This window comes from Oncorhynchus kisutch, unplaced genomic scaffold, assembly GCF_002021735.2.
Source record: "Oncorhynchus kisutch isolate 150728-3 unplaced genomic scaffold, Okis_V2 Okis06b-Okis10b_hom, whole genome shotgun sequence".
NCBI classification, from domain to species: Eukaryota; Metazoa; Chordata; class Actinopteri; order Salmoniformes; family Salmonidae; genus Oncorhynchus; species Oncorhynchus kisutch.
This window is the reverse complement of record NW_022261983.1, coordinates 10,652,642-10,670,615: the sequence shown is the minus strand read 5'-3', so window position 1 is coordinate 10,670,615 and position 17,974 is coordinate 10,652,642. Positions and strand designations below refer to the sequence as shown.

At 41.4% G+C, this 17,974-nt stretch overlaps 2 protein-coding genes across 2 annotated transcripts; one reads left to right on the top strand and one right to left on the bottom strand.

Moving 5' to 3' along the window:
- The first annotated feature begins 416 nt into the window (after positions 1-416).
- Positions 417-8,009, top strand: zgc:55558 (Ras family GTPase). The gene is made up of 5 exons (XM_020469873.2): positions 417-755; positions 2,358-2,470; positions 3,741-3,919; positions 5,349-5,508; positions 6,232-8,009. Exons 2-5 carry the CDS (start codon positions 2,360-2,362, stop codon positions 6,343-6,345), a joined length of 564 nt encoding a protein of 187 aa, XP_020325462.1. The 5' UTR covers positions 417-755; positions 2,358-2,359; the 3' UTR covers positions 6,346-8,009.
- Positions 8,010-9,444: 1,435 nt separating this feature from the next.
- LOC109877350 (hemicentin-2) lies at positions 9,445-14,769 on the bottom strand. The gene is made up of 8 exons (XM_020469630.2): positions 14,719-14,769; positions 14,416-14,434; positions 13,675-14,022; positions 12,621-12,881; positions 11,859-12,140; positions 11,501-11,597; positions 10,495-10,633; positions 9,445-10,368 (listed from the first exon to the last, which is right to left on the bottom strand). The coding sequence occupies exons 2-8, from the start codon at positions 14,423-14,425 to the stop codon at positions 10,345-10,347; spliced, it is 1,161 nt and encodes a 386-aa protein (XP_020325219.1). The 5' UTR covers positions 14,426-14,434; positions 14,719-14,769; the 3' UTR covers positions 9,445-10,344.
- Positions 14,770-17,974: the final 3,205 nt, after the last annotated feature.

Genomic DNA, 17,974 nt, shown 5'->3' with positions numbered 1-17,974 from the left:
AACAAAGCGATCTTGACTGTGTGTCTGTTTTTCACAGACATCTAAATACTGTATATTTTGGTCGGGAGCGGTTAGCTCTTTTTACAGCCTTTCGGTTGGTTAGCCGCTAGTACAGTGATTCCATCTAGTGGTCAGATTATCTCCGCACACTCAACAACCCAAATAATCGGGCCAATCAGACCCGAGTGCGCTCTTTCCAAACCTCACTGTAGCAATGTCTTTGATTGGTTAATCTTCGTACAAAGGCGGGACTATCAAGGCGTTGAGAGCATGCGATTTATTTTTTCGGGACACGACCAATGAGGCTTTCAGTCGGTTCCTGATTGGTCCGTTTCTGTTTGAAGGCGGGTATAACCGGAAGTAGAACGAAAGCCCCATTCTGGTTAGGTTACTCTACTGTCTGTCTACTTCACCACAATGGTATTGGCTGTTAAATCAATGCCATTGATTGCGTTTGCCGTGAAAGCCTTACCCCTTTTCAACCACAATGGAGTCTAGAGAGATTTACTCCCCTACTACTAATTCTTACCTTTAAATTAATTCGGGTTATATTCAGCCTATATTTCCCGTTCATTGCCAACAGTGATTTGACATATTTGTGGCTCAATTGCGGCAAAAATTGCAGTTTCTAAAAGCATATATTTGTTCTTAGCTGGCTTCAATCAGGAAATTGTTTCAGGCTATGTAGCACTAATCTCATTTTGTCATTCAAACGCTGCATTTTTGTTTGGTGAAAAACGACCAACCAAATTAAGGTAAACGCTCTGATTTTTGTCATTTTCCTCATACAATAGGCCTACATTATTATCGCAGAAATGCAGTGATTGTATTCTGCCTAGTGTGTCATATACCGCAGTCTGTTAGTTATGCTATGCTAGCTAACGTTAGCCCCCATACAAATCTGGGTCAAATTAGAGCCGGCCTCTTTGCTAGTAGATACCAGCATATTTTTGTAATGACCGCGAATAAAGACTGATATCCTGCAATGATCAGACAATTCTCCGGGCAGTGGGCTATTCCAAATCACTGAACAAAGCATATTATGTGAACTTGTTGTTGGCTGTACTGTAGACACCACAGGTTTCATCGTGCCTTTGTCTTACTAATGCATTGTTTCAATTGAAATAGTATACAGAGCGTTTTCCTTTGGGGGATGCTCTTCACTCAGAAGGGGTCCCCCAAGTGTACAGAAATATTGTCTAGAATGTACCTAATTGGACAGAAAGACGAACACCTCATCACACTTGAACAGAAAGTATATAATTTGCCTAAAATATAGGACTCGTTTGGTTCAGAAATGAGTTAATGTATAATACTGTTATGAATTTGGGGACTAGCCCTGACTGGAACACAAACCTTGATCTAGAGACTGTCAAGTCAACACCTTAACCATTATGCCAAGAGGTCAGAATGTCTTGTTGAGGTTTGGTTAAGGTCCCTACATTACCACCTTCCTTCAGGAGAGCGTGACCCACACTTCTCTATAACAAGTTCCTCAGGTGTACACCCCTCTCAGATGGCCTCACGGATGCCATCCCACATCTGACACCAGTGTAGCCAATTTCGAGGGGGTAGCACCGACCAGGACTCGAATCTGGGTCCAGCTACTGTAAAGCCCAACACATGAATCATTACGGCAGGAGGTCCAAGTCTCTTTGAGGTCATTGGGTTAAGGTCTCTACAGTGAACCATACAGTCAGGTGTAAATTTGACATGCACACACACAATTACACACACAGACATTTCAGAACTTTTTACAAGTAAGAAAGCAACTAGTACTTAAATCAGTTAACCCACTGTTCCTAGGCCGTCATTGAAAATAAGAATTTGTTCTTAACTGACTTGCCTAGTTAAATAAAGGTGTAAAATAATAATAATAATAAAAATGAATGTACATGGATTCAACAGTAAAAGCTACAATATGTAATTTTTTGGGTGACCCAACAATGTATATAGAAATGGGAGTTATAGATCTGTCATTCTATGTGCTATTAAAGATGCAATATGCAGGAATCGCTCCGCCATTTTCTGGTTGCTACAATTCTAAATAGTTTGCCTAATTTCAGTTAATGTGACAAAACAAGCCGTCATTGTGTAGAGAACCATTGTACTATCTAAACCTCTGTGAAATATATTTTCCATAAACAAAAATATTGTATTTTCAGCTGTTTTGAAGCTGGTGTAAGAAACCAAAAGAAGCAGAAACATAACATAAGAACGGGAAGCATAGTAATAGCTTACATAGAACAGATCTACCACGTAGACTTGCTTTCAATGAGAAGGACAGATCTATAACACACATTTCTATGTGAAGCTTTAATGGAAACACGTGTTTCTCTTTCTCCCGCTCTCTCTAGGCATGACTGAGTATAAGCTTGTTGTGGTGGGTGCTGGAGGTGTTGGAAAGAGTGCCTTAACTATCCAGCTCATCCAGAATCACTTTGTGGATGAATATGACCCCACCATCGAGGTGAGTTGCAGGTGTTTGTCTCTCTGTGACTCTTATTAAAGGGCAACTCCGCCCCTTTTCCCCTTATATCTCCAGCACCAAACGAGTGTCTGCATATATGAAAATGGCACGTTGTTATGATCTGTAGTTAAAAAGTATAAGAAGGGTTTCTAAAAAAAAATGCTTCTGTGACATCACAGGGTAGGATTAGAAGTAAGAGAAACTGTGATTTTCAAAAACTGCAACGAGTTTCTAGCCAAAGGGATGCTATTTCTTGCTCCCCCCATCAATGTGAATGTCAGTGTTTGAAAATATATATATATATTGTTTTTAACTTTGATGTCATTTAAAAATGATTTTTTTAAATAGTTTTTTTATGTAGAAATGAGCCGTTTCCACAGATGTAGACGCTGGTTTGGTGATGGAAATAATGAATAGGAGGTTAGAAAGTTGTGGAGTTGCCATTTAATAGTAAGTTAATTCGATTGAAATTGTCTGCTTCAAAGTAGTAACCCACTATATGGAGTCTATGTAGATTCTATTCTATGATATCTATCCACAGTCCCCTGATCATTAGGATAAGTGTTGCCGCTAGCTAAATGGTTAGAATGATTTACAGAGTGGTTCTGTAAGCTATGAGGGTGGCAAAGGGGAGGGGTTATTACTTTCCAAACATTGTTACCATCATGCTTTCCAATCCATTCAGATTCACACCAGTACCTATGGGTAGGTGGTAGGAGTCTATTAGAAATTGGCACCTGTTGTCTCTGGATAATGTTAATTTAGGCAGCAGTTCCCAAATCCAGTCCTCGAGTACCCCAACAGTACACATTTTTATTGTAGCCCCGGTGAAGCACACCTGATTCTAACTAGTCATCAGGCCCTCAATGAGTTGAATCAGGTCTGTTTGTCCGGGGCTACAAAAATGTGTTCTGCTGTGGGTTTCTCCAGGACAGGAGTTGGGACCCACTGCATTAGAGCAACAGAAAAAAAATACAGTTTTGCAATGGAAAACAAAAATAAACATTTTCTCATTGGACAAGTCCAGGTAGTCCCTCCCTGTTTCTGCTTCTTTCCTTCCATTTGGTGCCTAATGAACACACCCCTATTTTAGGACTTGTACTAGATTGAATATATCTAGGTTAGCAAAACCTTATAATTCCATGTGGAAGCTTCTGAAAATAGATTCCCAGCGGTGTTGCTTATTAGCATCGCTGGTCCCATTGTTTTGAATTCCTCATTTATGCTAAGAGTTCTAGGATATTAAGCTTAAGCTTTATGTTCAATCTAGGACTCGTACAGGAAGCAGGTGGTGATTGACGGAGAGACGTGTCTGCTGGACATCCTGGACACAGCAGGTCAGGAGGAGTACAGCGCCATGAGGGACCAGTACATGAGGACAGGGGAAGGCTTCCTTTGTGTGTTCGCCATCAACAACATCAAGTCCTTTGAGGATGTTCACCTGTACAGGTACTGACTGTCTGTCACAGTGACTGCTGTCCGACACCTGGAGTGTATTCATTATTCGCAGCCCGTAGTGAAACATTTGGCCTGTTTGTGAAAAGTTTTGCAACGGAAACCGTTTACACCAAGAAGCAAACAGAAGGAAACTGGGAGGGACCTACTCCGTTTGGAGTAAACTATTTCCGTTGCAAAATGTTCCGCAACAGACCAAAGGTTTTGCTACGGTCCGCAACTACTGAACACAACGCTGTGGAGTCATTATGATGTTCCGTTAGCATTCTTTTCCCTGTTGTCAGACTCCGTTAGGCATCACGCCCCAATTAAGGCCCAACTCTAAATGTGGAACAACAGCTAAACAGAGTTCCCACTACTTGGTTTGCTTTAAGTAGCTTGGTCACCAAAATCAGAAAAGCAATCAAAAAAATGGTTTACCTTTGATCTTCGGATGTTTTCACACGAGACTCCCAGTTACACAACAAATGTTCCTTTTGTTCCATAAAGATTATATTTATACCCAAAATACCTCAGTTTGTTTGTCGCGTTATGTTCAGAAATCCACAGGAAAGAGCGGTCACGACAACGCAGAGGTATATTCCAAATAGTCTCCATAATGTCCACAGTAACATGTCAAATGTTTTTTGTAATCAATCCTCATGTTGTTTTTAAAATCTATATTTGATAATATATCAACAGAGTGTGTAGGTTTTTCAATAACAGCGGGAGGAACAATGGCGGCTTTACTCACTGGCGCAAAACTCACTCTGAGAGCCCCCACATATCCACTTAAACAATGTGATCCTTCACGCTCATCTTTCAAAATAAAAGCCTGAAACTATGTCTAAAGACTGTTGACACCTTAGGGAAGCCATAGAAAGGGGAATCTGGTTGACATCCCTTTAAATGGAGGATAGGCATGCATAGGAACGGAGAGGTTTCAAAATAAGAGGCACTTCCTGATTGGATTTTCCTCAGGCTTTCGCCTGCTATATCAGTTCTGTTATACTCACAGACAATATTTTTACAGTTTTGGAAACTTTAGAGTTTTCCATCCTAATCTGATTCTAGTTTCTGGGGCTGAGAAATAGGCAGTTTCAAATGGGTACGTTTTTTTAGCCAAAAACTAAAATACTGCCCCCTACACGCAAAAGGTTAAAGCTGAGGGATGGGACTGGATATCTGTAGCCACTCAAATGTATAGATGGCTCTATGAATGCAAGGACTGACGGCCCATGAAGTCAACGTGATCATTTGAACCATGTGGGTTCCCGTCCGGCCGGGCGGACATGGAGGAACTGCGTTGTCACTGACAACGGAGACGAGGCTTTGGAAGTATATTTAGATGTTCTTTTTGTCATGTCCATTTGTTTGGCACATGACTCTACCTCTTGGTCCTATTCTTCCTTTCCACTTCTCACTCCTTTTTTCTCCTCCTCAGAGAACAGATCAACAGGGTGAAGGACAGTGACAGTGTGCCTATGGTGCTGGTGGGGAACAAGAGTGACCTGGGGAGTCGGAGCGTGGAGAGCAGGCAGGCTCAGGAGCTGGCCCGCGGCTATGGTGTGCCCTTCGTGGAGACCTCTGCCAAAACCAGACAGGTGGGTTTTCTAGCCAGGGGAACGACACGGGGGAACGACACGGGGGAGCAGTAGGAATGGACCAGCTACACTGGAAGCAGAACTTTTAGCAGCACGTGATCCACTTCATCACGTGTTCACAGGCGGGAATGTTGAAATAGAACCAGACGCTGAGCAGCGCCTCGCTCTCCTACTTCTCACACTCTGCAGAGATGATACGTCCATTGTAGCAGGCCTGTTAGGCTTCAAACTGGACAAATCTAAACAAACTTTATTTGTCACATGCGCCGAATACAAGTGTAGACCTTACCGTGAAATGCTGACTTATAAGCCTTTAACCAACAGTCCAGTTCAAGAAAAGTTAAGAAGATATTTACCAAATAAACTAAAGTTTAAAAAATGTATACAAAGTAACACTATAACATAACAATAACGAGGCTATATAAAGGGGGTACCGGTACCGAGTCAGTGTGCGGGTGTACAGGTTAGAGGTCATTTGTACATGTAGGTAGTCCTGTGGCCATTTGATTAATTGTTCAGCAGTTGGCTTGACACATTTATACACAGCCGTCATGTCAGTACTTGAGGGCACAAATGGGATAACTTTGATATTGGATACATTCAGGTAGCACTCTTCTATTCTACTCGTTTGCTCTGTTTTTGAGTCTACTGAAGGCGACCAGGCTGCGTTCCATCACGCTGCATTGGAGAGTAAAGTTTCTCCTTTCTGGGCCTTTGTTTCAGGGCGTGGAGGAGGCGTTCTACTCTCTGGTCAGAGAGATCAGGAGGTATAAGGAAACCAACCGCAGCAACAAGAAGAGCAAGAAAAGCACTCAGAGACGTTGCACCATTCTATAACCCCACACACACACTGCACACTGCACATAGCCCATAACCCCCCCACACACTGCACATAGCCCATAACCCCCCCACACACTGCAGTTCCTTTACCACATGGGAGATGTTACCTCTCGTATTGACAGGGGATCTGGAATGGTGAACGCATCAAGTTCCACTTTCTGTCATTAGTGTCGTTACCGTAGTAACGGAAACTTCACTTCCTGTTGCTTCTCATTGGCTGCTCCATTAGAATTGTGACTTCAGTTTGTCCACGTTGTTTTCTGACAATTGTAACAAGAAACTAGAAGTTGTAGCATTGAAGAGGGGATTTATAGACTGGGTTTAAAGCCGCCATCTTCGGTTGGTTTAAATATGAACGTCACTTTACTGCCCCTAGTGGTAAATATCTGAAGAGTAATTAATTGATTAATTAATGGTGCAAGTCTCATAGCTACACATTCCAAATGATCATCTTGTTTATTGTTTCACCCTAAGGGGTGAAAAAATGATTTTTGGTCTTTGCCAACGTGTTCTGCATTGCAAGAAGCCAGTGTAGGCTAGCTTTCTTCCATTCCAATGTAGTTTTCTCTTCAGTATTTACACAAGTGGCAATCTCTGTTATTCTTTTTTTTTTACGATTCAGCAGGGTTGTAATAGAGAAGGTATTTTGGTCCTCACTAGCCTCCCTCTCACTTTCTGTATTTAAAAAAAATCCAATCAGAGTCGAAGGCCACAACTCACTGGGTAACGTTTACATGGGCAGCTCAATTGGGATTTTTCCTTTTTTTCTCCCAATTATTGGCAAAAGAGCTGATCTGATTGGTCAAAAGACCAGTTAGTGAGGAAAATATCAGAATTAGGCTGCCTGTGTGAACACGGCCTTATACTGTTGCCATTTCTATAGGATCATGTCCAATTAGTTAGGCTAGCTGTTCAGTGTCCTAGCTTGAGGTCCATTAAAGTTGTTGCACATGAACATGTCTATTGTGACTTCTGATCACCAGATTCCATTTTGTTGTTCGTCGTGTGGTATTATTTCAGATACAAATTCTGGATGTGTTCCAATGTCCATGCTAGCATACTCCTTAGTGCATGCCCAATAAGTTTCATGCTAAGTGGCATGGTGGTTTAGTGGTCAGGAATTTGAGCTGAATGATCTCAAAACTCTATCGGCCTTTGCAAATGAGTAATGTGTAATTTGCTAATATCTCTAGCTTTACATTCTTAATAGCTGAAGCCAGGGACTTTTCCCCAAGAGGTTGAAATAGAACGTATCAGAGAAAACGTGATTCTCTTCTGTGGAGATCGAAACAGCATTCATTCTATACAATGTATTTCAATCTGCAACATTTGAATTATTTCAGTCCACAGGTATCTGAAGTGTTAGACAAGAGCATCGGGGGACAAAAACAGGTATTTACACTGAAAGGTGTCAGACCAACACTTTGAGGGAAAACATGCTGTTTTATTGGTTGGAATTATGCTAAATGTGGTCATTTAAATGTGGTCATGTGGTCAAACGACTGATGTAATATGTGGGCTGAGGTGAACCCACAATGACCCTGGTGTTGCCAGCAGGATGAGCAGAGGAAGAATCCCCCTAAAGATGCAGTAGTTACTGAGTGTAACCTATAGGTGTCTATGGTAGTGTTACATTGCCCAGGCCTGTGCAACAGTACCATTGTTCTAATAGTGTTACTCAACTCTCCGGGAGTGTAGTCTCTCATCGCCCCCCTGTTGCACATATTTGTTATAGCCCAGCACTAACACACTTGACACAACTTCTAAAGAGCTTGTTGATCGTTGCAGCAGTTGTGCTACTGTAGTGCTGGACTAAAGTAAACAATTGTGCAACCCTTAGGGTCCTCAAACTCAACTCTGGACCTCAAAGCCGGTTCTACTGCAATTTTTCATTGTTGCCCTCTAATCAGGGCCTGATTTAGACCTGGGACACCAGGTGGGTGCAACTAATTCCGGTAGAACAGGAAACCAGCAGGCTCTGGACCTCGTAGGGTAAGAGTTGAGTACCCCCTGCCCTAGGGGGACCTGTGACGGAGTTGAGCAACACTGCTAAAATACATTCCACTTTGAGAGACAGCATACCGCCAGTTACTGAGTTGTACCGCCAGTTACTGAGTTGTACCGCCAGTTACTGAGTTGTACCGCCAGTTACTGAGTTGTACCTCCAGTTACTGAGTTGTACCTCCAGTTACTGAGTTGTACCTCCAGTTACTGAGTTGTACCTCCAGTTACTGAGTTGTACCTCCAGTTACTGAGTTGTACCTCCAGTTACTGAGTTGTACCTCCAGTTACTGAGTTGTACCTCCAGTTACTGAGTTGTACCTCCAGTTACTGAGTTGTACCTCCAGTTACTGGGTTGTACCTCCAGTTACTGAGTTGTACCTCCAGTTACTGGGTTGTACCTCCAGTTACTGGGTTGTACCTCCAGTTACTGGGTTGTACCGCTCCTTCATACTCCTGGTCTAGTCACTTAAAGGTTGTTTCATAAATAAAGTGGCTTTTGGCTATTTGGACTTGTGTGTCTTTGTTTTTGGTGGAAACAAGTTGAATAGAAAGACACTTATGGGCCCTCCTTTCTGTCAATCAGCTAGTATCAGCTACATTTATGCCTTTACTAGACTATGGGGATGTTTTTTATATGAATGCTTCTGCTCCGTGTTTGAGATAAATTGACACCCTTTACCATGGTGCTTTGAGATTTATTTTAAACTGCAAAACCCTTACGCACCACTGTACTTTGTATACCAGGGTTGGCTGGCCTTCTCTAGTCACCAGTAAGCTCAGTCACTGGTATACTTTTATTTACAAAGCCGTTTTGGGTTTACTACCATTTTATTTGGGCATTTTTATTGTTCCCGAAATGTAGTAGTGGGTATTCTTTGTTCGCAGGACTTTATCCTGCTAACTGTTCCAAATGTCCGAACTGAATTTGGTCAAATGGCTTTTATGTACTCTGCGCCATCGTCTTGGAACGCCTTACAAAATACTTTTCAACTGGAAGAACTTGTCCCATTGGCGTTTTTAAATCACTGATGAAGAATGTTGACTGACAGGTCAGGGAATCATTGTTTTTAATTAGCTGTTTTATGATTTTGTTATACTCTTGTGGATTCTTTGGTTTTTACGAGATGACTTGTAGTTTTGCATGTTGTCTGTCTGTCTAATTGTGTAATGACTTGGTGCTGCCGATCTCGGACAGGACGCTCTTGAAAAATATATTTCACATCTCAATGAGCCCTTCCTGGTTAAATAAAATATATCAGTAAGCAGGATCAAATGGAGGGAGACCGCCCTCCAGTGGCACAATGGCTCTGCTTCTCTAGACCGAGTATCTGAGCGGAGCAAGGAGCGAGATTCCCGAAACCTGGAGCGTCTGCCTTCTCGCCCGCTTCAATAACGCTCCAAGTAGCGCTCAGTACATGCTGGGCCCAGCATGTATTTGTAGTCTACTTGTGTGCTGCTACAGCCCTTTGCTTTAGCAACTGTCATGGAGTTCACGAAATATTATCATGAAGAAACTGATCAAACGCACAGGTGCTAAAGCAAGGTTACTTACAAAGATGAGGACCAAGAGCAAGAGAGTGCTGTGACTTAGAATTAAATATAAATTAAACAAATTACTTAATGCCTTTGAAAAGTATGATGGTGTACTTACTACGTGCACATGCTAAAAGAAAGGAACGAGTTGGGTAGATAACTGTCATTGTAGCAAAATATTTATAAACTAAAATTCAGATCTCTTAAACGTTTAGTTCGTTTTTGTTCTATTTATACAATAGCCCTGGCATATTCCCACGTTCAATTAGCTTTCCGTTTTGAATGGGTTATTTTGCCTAAAAACCTTTAGGTTACCTATAGAAAAACTCATACAACTCTAAATTTGATCATTTAAAAATTATACCCTTTTTAATAATTTTCAAACGGTTATATGGTGTTCACTTCTAACCCTATTTATGTTGAGGTCGCAGACATAGGGTCTTCTTCAGACGGTCTTCTTCAGCCAACAGTGTTTCTGACATTCTGAAAGGAGAGAGAGAACCAGATGTCACTTTAAACTTGGGGAACATGTGCACACTTTGGGAGAAAGGAAATATTATTGTGACTAACTCGTAAATCATCAAAGTTCTTTTCAAGGGAGAAACTTACAGCCAGAGTGTCATACTCAGGAGACATTGTCCTTTTATTCAGAGTCATGTACGTGTCATCAGACTGCGCCGTGTGTGTCGGTTTACCACAAGGTACCATCTGTGCCTCCCCGATAAAGTTCATTCCTCTTGGGGTTTTCCTGGAGAGAGTGACAGATGACATGTAGGAGCCCCAGGTCAACAGGCCATAACGCTGTAATGTAGTAGTCTCAGGACAACAGACCATAACACTGTAGAGTAAAGGTCATGTAGTCTCAGGACAACAGGCCATAACACTGTAGAGTAAAGGTCATGTAGTCTCAAGACAACAGGCCATAACACTGTAGAGTAAAGGTCATGTAGTAGTCTCAGGACAACAGACCATAACACTGTAGAGTAAAGGTCATGTAGTCTCAGGACAACAGACCATAACACTGTAGAGTAAAGGTCATGTAGTAGTCTCAGGACAACAGGCCATAACACTGTAGAGTAAAGGTCATGTAGTAGTCTCAGGACAACAGGCCATAACACTGTAGAGTAAAGGTCATGTAGTAGTCTCAGGACAACAGACCATAACACTGTAGAGTAAAGGTCATGTAGTAGTCTCAGGACAACAGACCATAACACTGTAGAGTAAAGGTCATGTAGTAGTCTCAGGACAACAGACCATAACACTGTAGAGTAAAGGTCATGTAGTAGTCTCAGGACAACAGACCATAACACTGTAGAGTAAAGGTCATGTAGTAGTCTCAGGACATTTATTTTATATGCCATAATTTCCTAACTGGATTCTAAATACTTCGCCTCTTAGAAGCACAATAAGCTGTTCAATGAAATGCTGTGTCTTTAAAACATAGGTATCCTAATGGCAGGGTTGGGATCAATTCCATTCCAGTCATTTCAGGAAGTAAACTGAAATTTCAATACTTTTCAATTAGGAACATTTGAAATTGGAATTTGGTTTACTTTCTGAATTGACTGGAATTGAAGTGGAATTGACCCCAACCCTGGTATCTTAATGGACTCACCTCTTCTTCAGTGTGCCATAGAGGATGACTAGCAGAGCTCCAGCTGCCAACACAGCCACCACCCCCACAGCGGGAGCCCAGGGAAACACTGGTTTACCTGGGAGAGGACGAATGACCAGATAAAGACACATATACTCACATCAGAACATTTAACCTACAACCCTGATGAAGGTGACCACCTACAGAAGTTGACTAGTTGAGACCAGCCCACTAGGCCAAATATAAACCAGCATATCTGACAACTTAATAATCATCATGTAGAACGGCCCAATAGGAGAAATATAAACCAGCCCATCTGACATTTGCCTGACCTACATTATGGCCGGTCTATTCTGCCTTAATTAAATGGATATCTTACCTGCTATACTGAGATGCACAGGTGCAGAGTCAAGTGGTCCGTATTGATTCTCAGCCTTACAGAAGTACTGCCCACTGTCCTCATTGCTCATTTTAAGGATGATGTAACTCTGCCCTGATCCTGTTTCTGAGAACCCCGTCCGTTCTTCATTCTTCTTGTACCAGGTGTATTTGTCCACTGGTGGCTTGGCATCACTGCTGCAGGTCAGAGTCACTGATTTGCCCTCCACTATTTCACCAGACGGACTGACTGTGACTGACACTGAGGTGTTCTTTGGGAAGTCTGGAGGAGAAAATGAAGAGAGTTTGTGACATCTAGATTAACACCCACAGCTCATGTTGTGGTGACATTGAGCTGTTCATGGCATGTTATTTAGCACATGCTGACTGGGGTCCTTCCACTCCAGAGGGGGTTACTATGAAGCAGTGTCGATGAGTTAGCCAGCTAACTAAATATTCTAAAATAATGTTTTATTCATAGAAAACAAGCTCAAAATGACATGGTCTAATTGACTGAATAACCAAAAACACACATTGAAGTTTAGCTTTCTTAATGAATCAGAAAATCCATGGTTATTTCTAGTTGTTTATCAAAGTTAGCTGTAGTATACCCCTTTGTTGTTTTTCAAGCTAATGCTAAGATGTAGGTCAGTAAACAAAGCCATATTTGGGTTGCTGACTCTCAGAACCAATAGAGGATTTGCTAGTGACATAAACAGATGAAATTCATACATTTCTAATATCCTCTCTATACACTACTTACATCCCACTACAAGGATCACTGCCCGACCAGGGGAATCCTCTCTGCCGCTCACCGCACAGGAGTAGCTGCCTGCATCTTCCCTGCTTACTGGGTCTAGTTCCAGGTAGTTGGCCATAACCTTGACCTTGTTGGTGTAGTTCAAAGGCTGTTTGTCCCTGTACCAGGTGTAGGTGGGATTTTCACTCAAGAAGCAGGAGCCACAGCTAAGATCTGCCCACTCGCCGTCCAAAGCTAGGTCAGGGGTCAAATCAACATGGAGCCCTGGGTAGAGTGGGGGTCATTTTAATTTGAGTTTTGATTTGATTTCAAACAAAATAGCTTTATTAGATCAAGTCAAACCCAGGAAAAGAACAGACAGTAACATAAAGAATAATACATTCTCCTCCCAAAGCTTCTACAAGATTCTCCTATGTTATTGTTTCTTAAAATTACAGATGAAACCAAAGTTTTTTTCAATGTGAGTAATCTGCTGACGGATGATGGACAGCGGAGATGATTGTCCGTCTAAAAGATGCAAATGCTTTTCAAAAAGCATAGATGACCAAGTCCCTCTTCATATAATTAATTAACATGCCTTTATTAGTGTGGCATGTTCAATGGAAACAGAGTTGAAAAACTCTTACGCCTTTCGGCTGCATGGCCTTCGTCAGGGAGGACAAAGAAGTGATAATACAATGTCCTCTTTTGAACAACTTTTTCCCCCCAAAAATAAGCTGTTCAAAAGAGGGCATTGTATTATCATTTCTTTCCCTGCCGAAGTCCATGCAGCTGAAACGCGTTGGAGTTTTTAACTTTGTTTTATATGAAGAGGGCCTTGGTCCTCCTTTCTTTTTGATGACCAATTCACCCCTTTTACCAAAGAGCACCTTCTATCTACCAACATCTACTATTGTGTACTTTAGTAGCGCTTCCCTTCTATTTCTATGTGCAGGCTTTTGTCTGCCTTTGTGAAGACTTTGTGCATATGCCACTCGTCCAAAAATAGCTGAGTTGAACATTGACGGACAACCATTTTATCCATATTCATGTGGATGAATTCATGCTGTGGCCTTACCTGTCACATTTAACCTGACTCCTGGATTCCCCATCCATCCCCCAGGATTGACGTCAGTCCCAAACAGGAAGCTGTAGGTTCCTGAATCGCTCTCTCTCAGGTCTGTGATTCTCAGTGTACAGAGTTGGTTACTGTCCCCTAGATACTCCACACGGCCTTTGTACTCAGGGTTCAAATTCAGATCCAGAGACTCAGCACCAGGCACTTGACCTTTGAACCAGAAAGCTGTTGTGACTTTGTGACCCTTGGGAAATGTGTAAGAGCAGGGCATGGTCACAGAAGAGCCCTCTAAGGAGCAGACTCTCCTGGGAGTGTAAGTCACACTCCCGTTGTCCTGACCCAGACACCCTGAAACATAGGTCACACATCAGGATGCTGAATCGTAATTCCATCATTAATGAATTGATACTGAAGATGGTCACACTCTATATACTATGAGAGGTCAACCTCTTGTGCTGAATGTGTTTTTTACTGACAAACTAAAGGAGAAGTTCCAAGAAGTAAGAAGTACATTTGTGGTGTTGAAATCTATTCTAGGAGAGTTCCAAGTGTTAGAGAAAAAAACACCAAAAGAGAAGTACTGTGAGGTTTAGTTGTCAACTGGAACCTGTACGCACCCTATTTTCTCTGTATGACTGTACACTACTATATGCTCAACAACGTCATCAATTCAGATAATTCCTTTTCAGGAGGTAAACAAACAAATACAACTAAAATAATATTTAATCTCATCCAGTTTACCTGTAGTCATGAGCAGGATTTATTTATTTATTTATTTTACCTTTATTTAACCAGGTAGGCAAGTTGAGAACAAGTTCTCATTTACAATTGCGACCTGGCCAAGATAAAGCAAAGCAGTTCGACAGATAAAACGACACAGAGTTACACATGGAGTAAAAACAAACATACAGTCAATAATGCAGTATAAACAAGTCTATATACAATGTGAGCAAATGAGGTGAGAAGGGAGGTAAAGGCAAAAAAGGCCAAGATGGCAAAGTAAATACAATATAGCAAGTAAAATACTGGAATGGTAGTTTTGATGATTACCAGGTTGGAGTACCAGGTAACCAGGTTACCAGGTTGGATTACCAGGTAACCAGGTTACCAGGTTGGAGTACCAGGTAACCAGGTTACCAAGTTGGAGAGATCCAGCACCCTGCAGAGAAACAAGATGAAGAAGAAGAGGATTTCAAAAGCATAATTATCATCATCATGACAGAACATACTTCCTGTACAGTATACTAACCAGTCAACTTCCTCATCATGACAGAACATACTTCATGTACAGTATACTAACCAGTCAACTTCCTCATCATGACAGAACATACTTCCTGTACAGTATACTAACCAGTCAACATCATGACAGAACATACTTCCTGTACAGTATACTAACCAGTCAACATCATGACAGAACATACTTCCTGTACAGTATACTAACCAGTCAACTTCCTCATCATGACAGAACATACTTCCTGTACAGTATACTAACCAGTCAACTTCCTCATCATGACAGAACATACTTCCTGTACAGTATACTAACCAGTCAACTTCCTCATCATGACAGAACATACTTCATGTACAGTATACTAACCAGTCAACATCATGACAGAACATACTTCCTGTACAGTATACTAACCAGTCAACATCATGACAGAACATACTTCCTGTACAGTATACTAACCAGTCAACATCATGACAGAACTTACTTCCTGTACAGTATACTAACCAGTCAACATCATGACAGAACATACTTCCTGTACAGTATACTAACCAGTCAACATCATGACAGAACATACTTCCTGTGCAGTATACTAACCAGTCAACATCATGACAGAACATACTTCCTGTGCAGTATACTAACCAGTCAACATCATGACAGAACATACTTCATGTACAGTATACTAACCAGTCAACATCATGACAGAACATACGTCATGTACAGTATACTAACCAGTCAACATCATGACAGAACATACTTCCTGTACAGTATACTAACCAGTCAACATCATCATCATGACAGAACATACTTCATGTACAGTATACTAACCAGTCAACATCATGACAGAACATACTTCCTGTACAGTATACTAACCAGTCAACTTCATCATCATGACAGAACATACTTCCTGTACAGTATACTAACCAGTCAACACCATGACAGAACATACTTCCTGTACAGTATACTAACCAGTCAATACTATGATATGGAAAGTATGAGATGACACACAAGGCTTGATAAGAGGGACACCTGTTCAGAAGTACAACATACATAATACTAAATGGCTAATTAAACCTGGTTTTAACAAATCGTTCTATTCTAATACTACAGCTATATTTTTCTCGATAGTGGGGTCTTCACATCCAGACCACCACAAGGGACTATCAAATACCCTTCATGGTGATTCAGATCCTCCTACTGTGTGTGTATTTATACTACTGTGTGAGATCTCTAACCAAATCCTTCCAATGTATGTATCTATTTTAGTACCTGCCAATGAACTAGTTGAACTTGAACAAAGAAAAAAATAATATAGAAGTACTCTTACCATGTTAAACAGGAGTCCAGTAACAGAGACTCTAACCATGTTAAACAGGAGTCCAGTAACAGAGACTCTTACCATGTTAAACAGGAGTCCAGTAACAGAGACTCTTACCATGTTAAACAGGAGTCCAGTAACAGAGACTCTAACCATGTTAAACAGGAGTCCAGTAACAGAGACTCTTACCATGTTAAACAGGAGTCCAGTAACAGAGACTCTTACCATGTTAAACAGGAGTCCAGTAACAGAGACTCTTACCATGTTAAACAGGAGTCCAGTAACAGAGACTCTTACCATGTTAAACAGGAGTCCAGTAACAGAGACTCTTACCATGTTAAACAGGAGTCCAGTAACAGAGACTCTTACCATGTTAAACAGGAGTCCAGTAACAGAGACTCTTACCATGTTAAACAGGAGTCCAGTAACAGAGACTCTTACCATGTTAAACAGGAGTCCAGTAACAGAGACTCTTACCATGTTAAACAGGAGTCCAGTAACAGAGACTCTTACCATGTTAAACAGGAGTCCAGTAACAGAGACTCTTACCATGTTAAACAGGAGTCCAGTAACAGAGACTCTTACCATGTTAAACAGGAGTCCAGTAACAGAGACTCTTACCATGTTAAACAGGAGTCCAGTAACAGAGACTCTTACCATGTTAAACAGGAGTCCAGTAACAGAGACTCTTACCATGTTAAACAGGAGTCCAGTAACAGAGACTCTTCCCATATTAAACAGGAGTCCAGTAACAGAGACTCTTACCATGTTAAACAGGAGTCCAGTAACAGAGATTCTTACCATGTTAAACAGGAGTCCAGTAACAGAGACTCTTACCATGTTAAACAGGAGTCCAGTAACAGAGACTCTTACCATGTTAAACAGGAGTCCAGTAACAGAGACTCTTACCATGTTAAACAGGAGTCCAGTAACAGAGACTCTTACCATGTTAAACAGGAGTCCAGTAACAGAGACTCTTACCATGTTAAACAGGAGTCCAGTAACAGAGACTCTTACCATGTTAAACAGGAGTCCAGTAACAGAGACTCTTACCATGTTAAACAGGAGTCCAGTAACAGAGACTCTTACCATGTTAAACAGGAGTCCAGTAACAGAGACTCTTACCATGTTAAACAGGAGTCCAGTAACAGAGACTCTTACCATGTTAAACAGGAGTCTAGTAACAGAGACTCTTACCATGTTAAACAGGAGTCCAGTAACAGAGACTCTTACCATGTTAAACAGGAGTCCAGTAACAGAGACTCTTACCATGTTAAACAGGAGTCTAGTAACAGAGACTCTTACCATGTTAAACAGGAGTCCAGTAACAGAGACTCTTACCATGTTAAACAGGAGTCCAGTAACAGAGACTCTTACCATGTTAAACAGGAGTCCAGTAACAGAGACTCTTACCATGTTAAACAGGAGTCTAGTAACAGAGACTCTTACCATGTTAAACAGGAGTCCAGTAACAGAGATTCTTACCATGTTAAACAGGAGTCCAGTAACAGAGACTCTTACCATGTTAAACAGGAGTCCAGTAACAGAGACTCTTCCCATGTTAAACAGGAGTCCAGTAACAGAGACTCTTCCCATGTTAAACAGGAGTCCAGTAACAGAGACTCTTACCATGTTAAACAGGAGTCCAGTAACAGAGACTCTTACCATGTTAAACAGGAGTCCAGTAACAGAGACTCTTACCATGTTAAACAGGAGTCCAGTAACAGAGACTCTAACCATGTTAAACAGGAGTCCAGTAA

Coding starts and splice junctions, on each gene's coding strand:
- zgc:55558 (XM_020469873.2), top strand. CDS start 2,360: ATGACTGAGTATAAGCTTGTTGTGGTGGGTGCTGGAGGTGTTGGAAAG. Junction 2,471..3,740: donor AATATGACCCCACCATCGAG/GTGAGTTGCAGG, acceptor TGTTCAATCTAG/GACTCGTACAGGAAGCAGGT. Junction 5,509..6,231: donor CCTCTGCCAAAACCAGACAG/GTGGGTTTTCTA, acceptor CCTTTGTTTCAG/GGCGTGGAGGAGGCGTTCTA.
- LOC109877350 (XM_020469630.2), bottom strand. Junction 12,141..12,620: donor AGTGATCCTTGTAGTGGGAT/GTAAGTAGTGTA, acceptor TTTCTCCTCCAG/ACTTCCCAAAGAACACCTCA. Junction 10,369..10,494: donor CTGAGTATGACACTCTGGCT/GTAAGTTTCTCC, acceptor CTCTCCTTTCAG/AATGTCAGAAACACTGTTGG.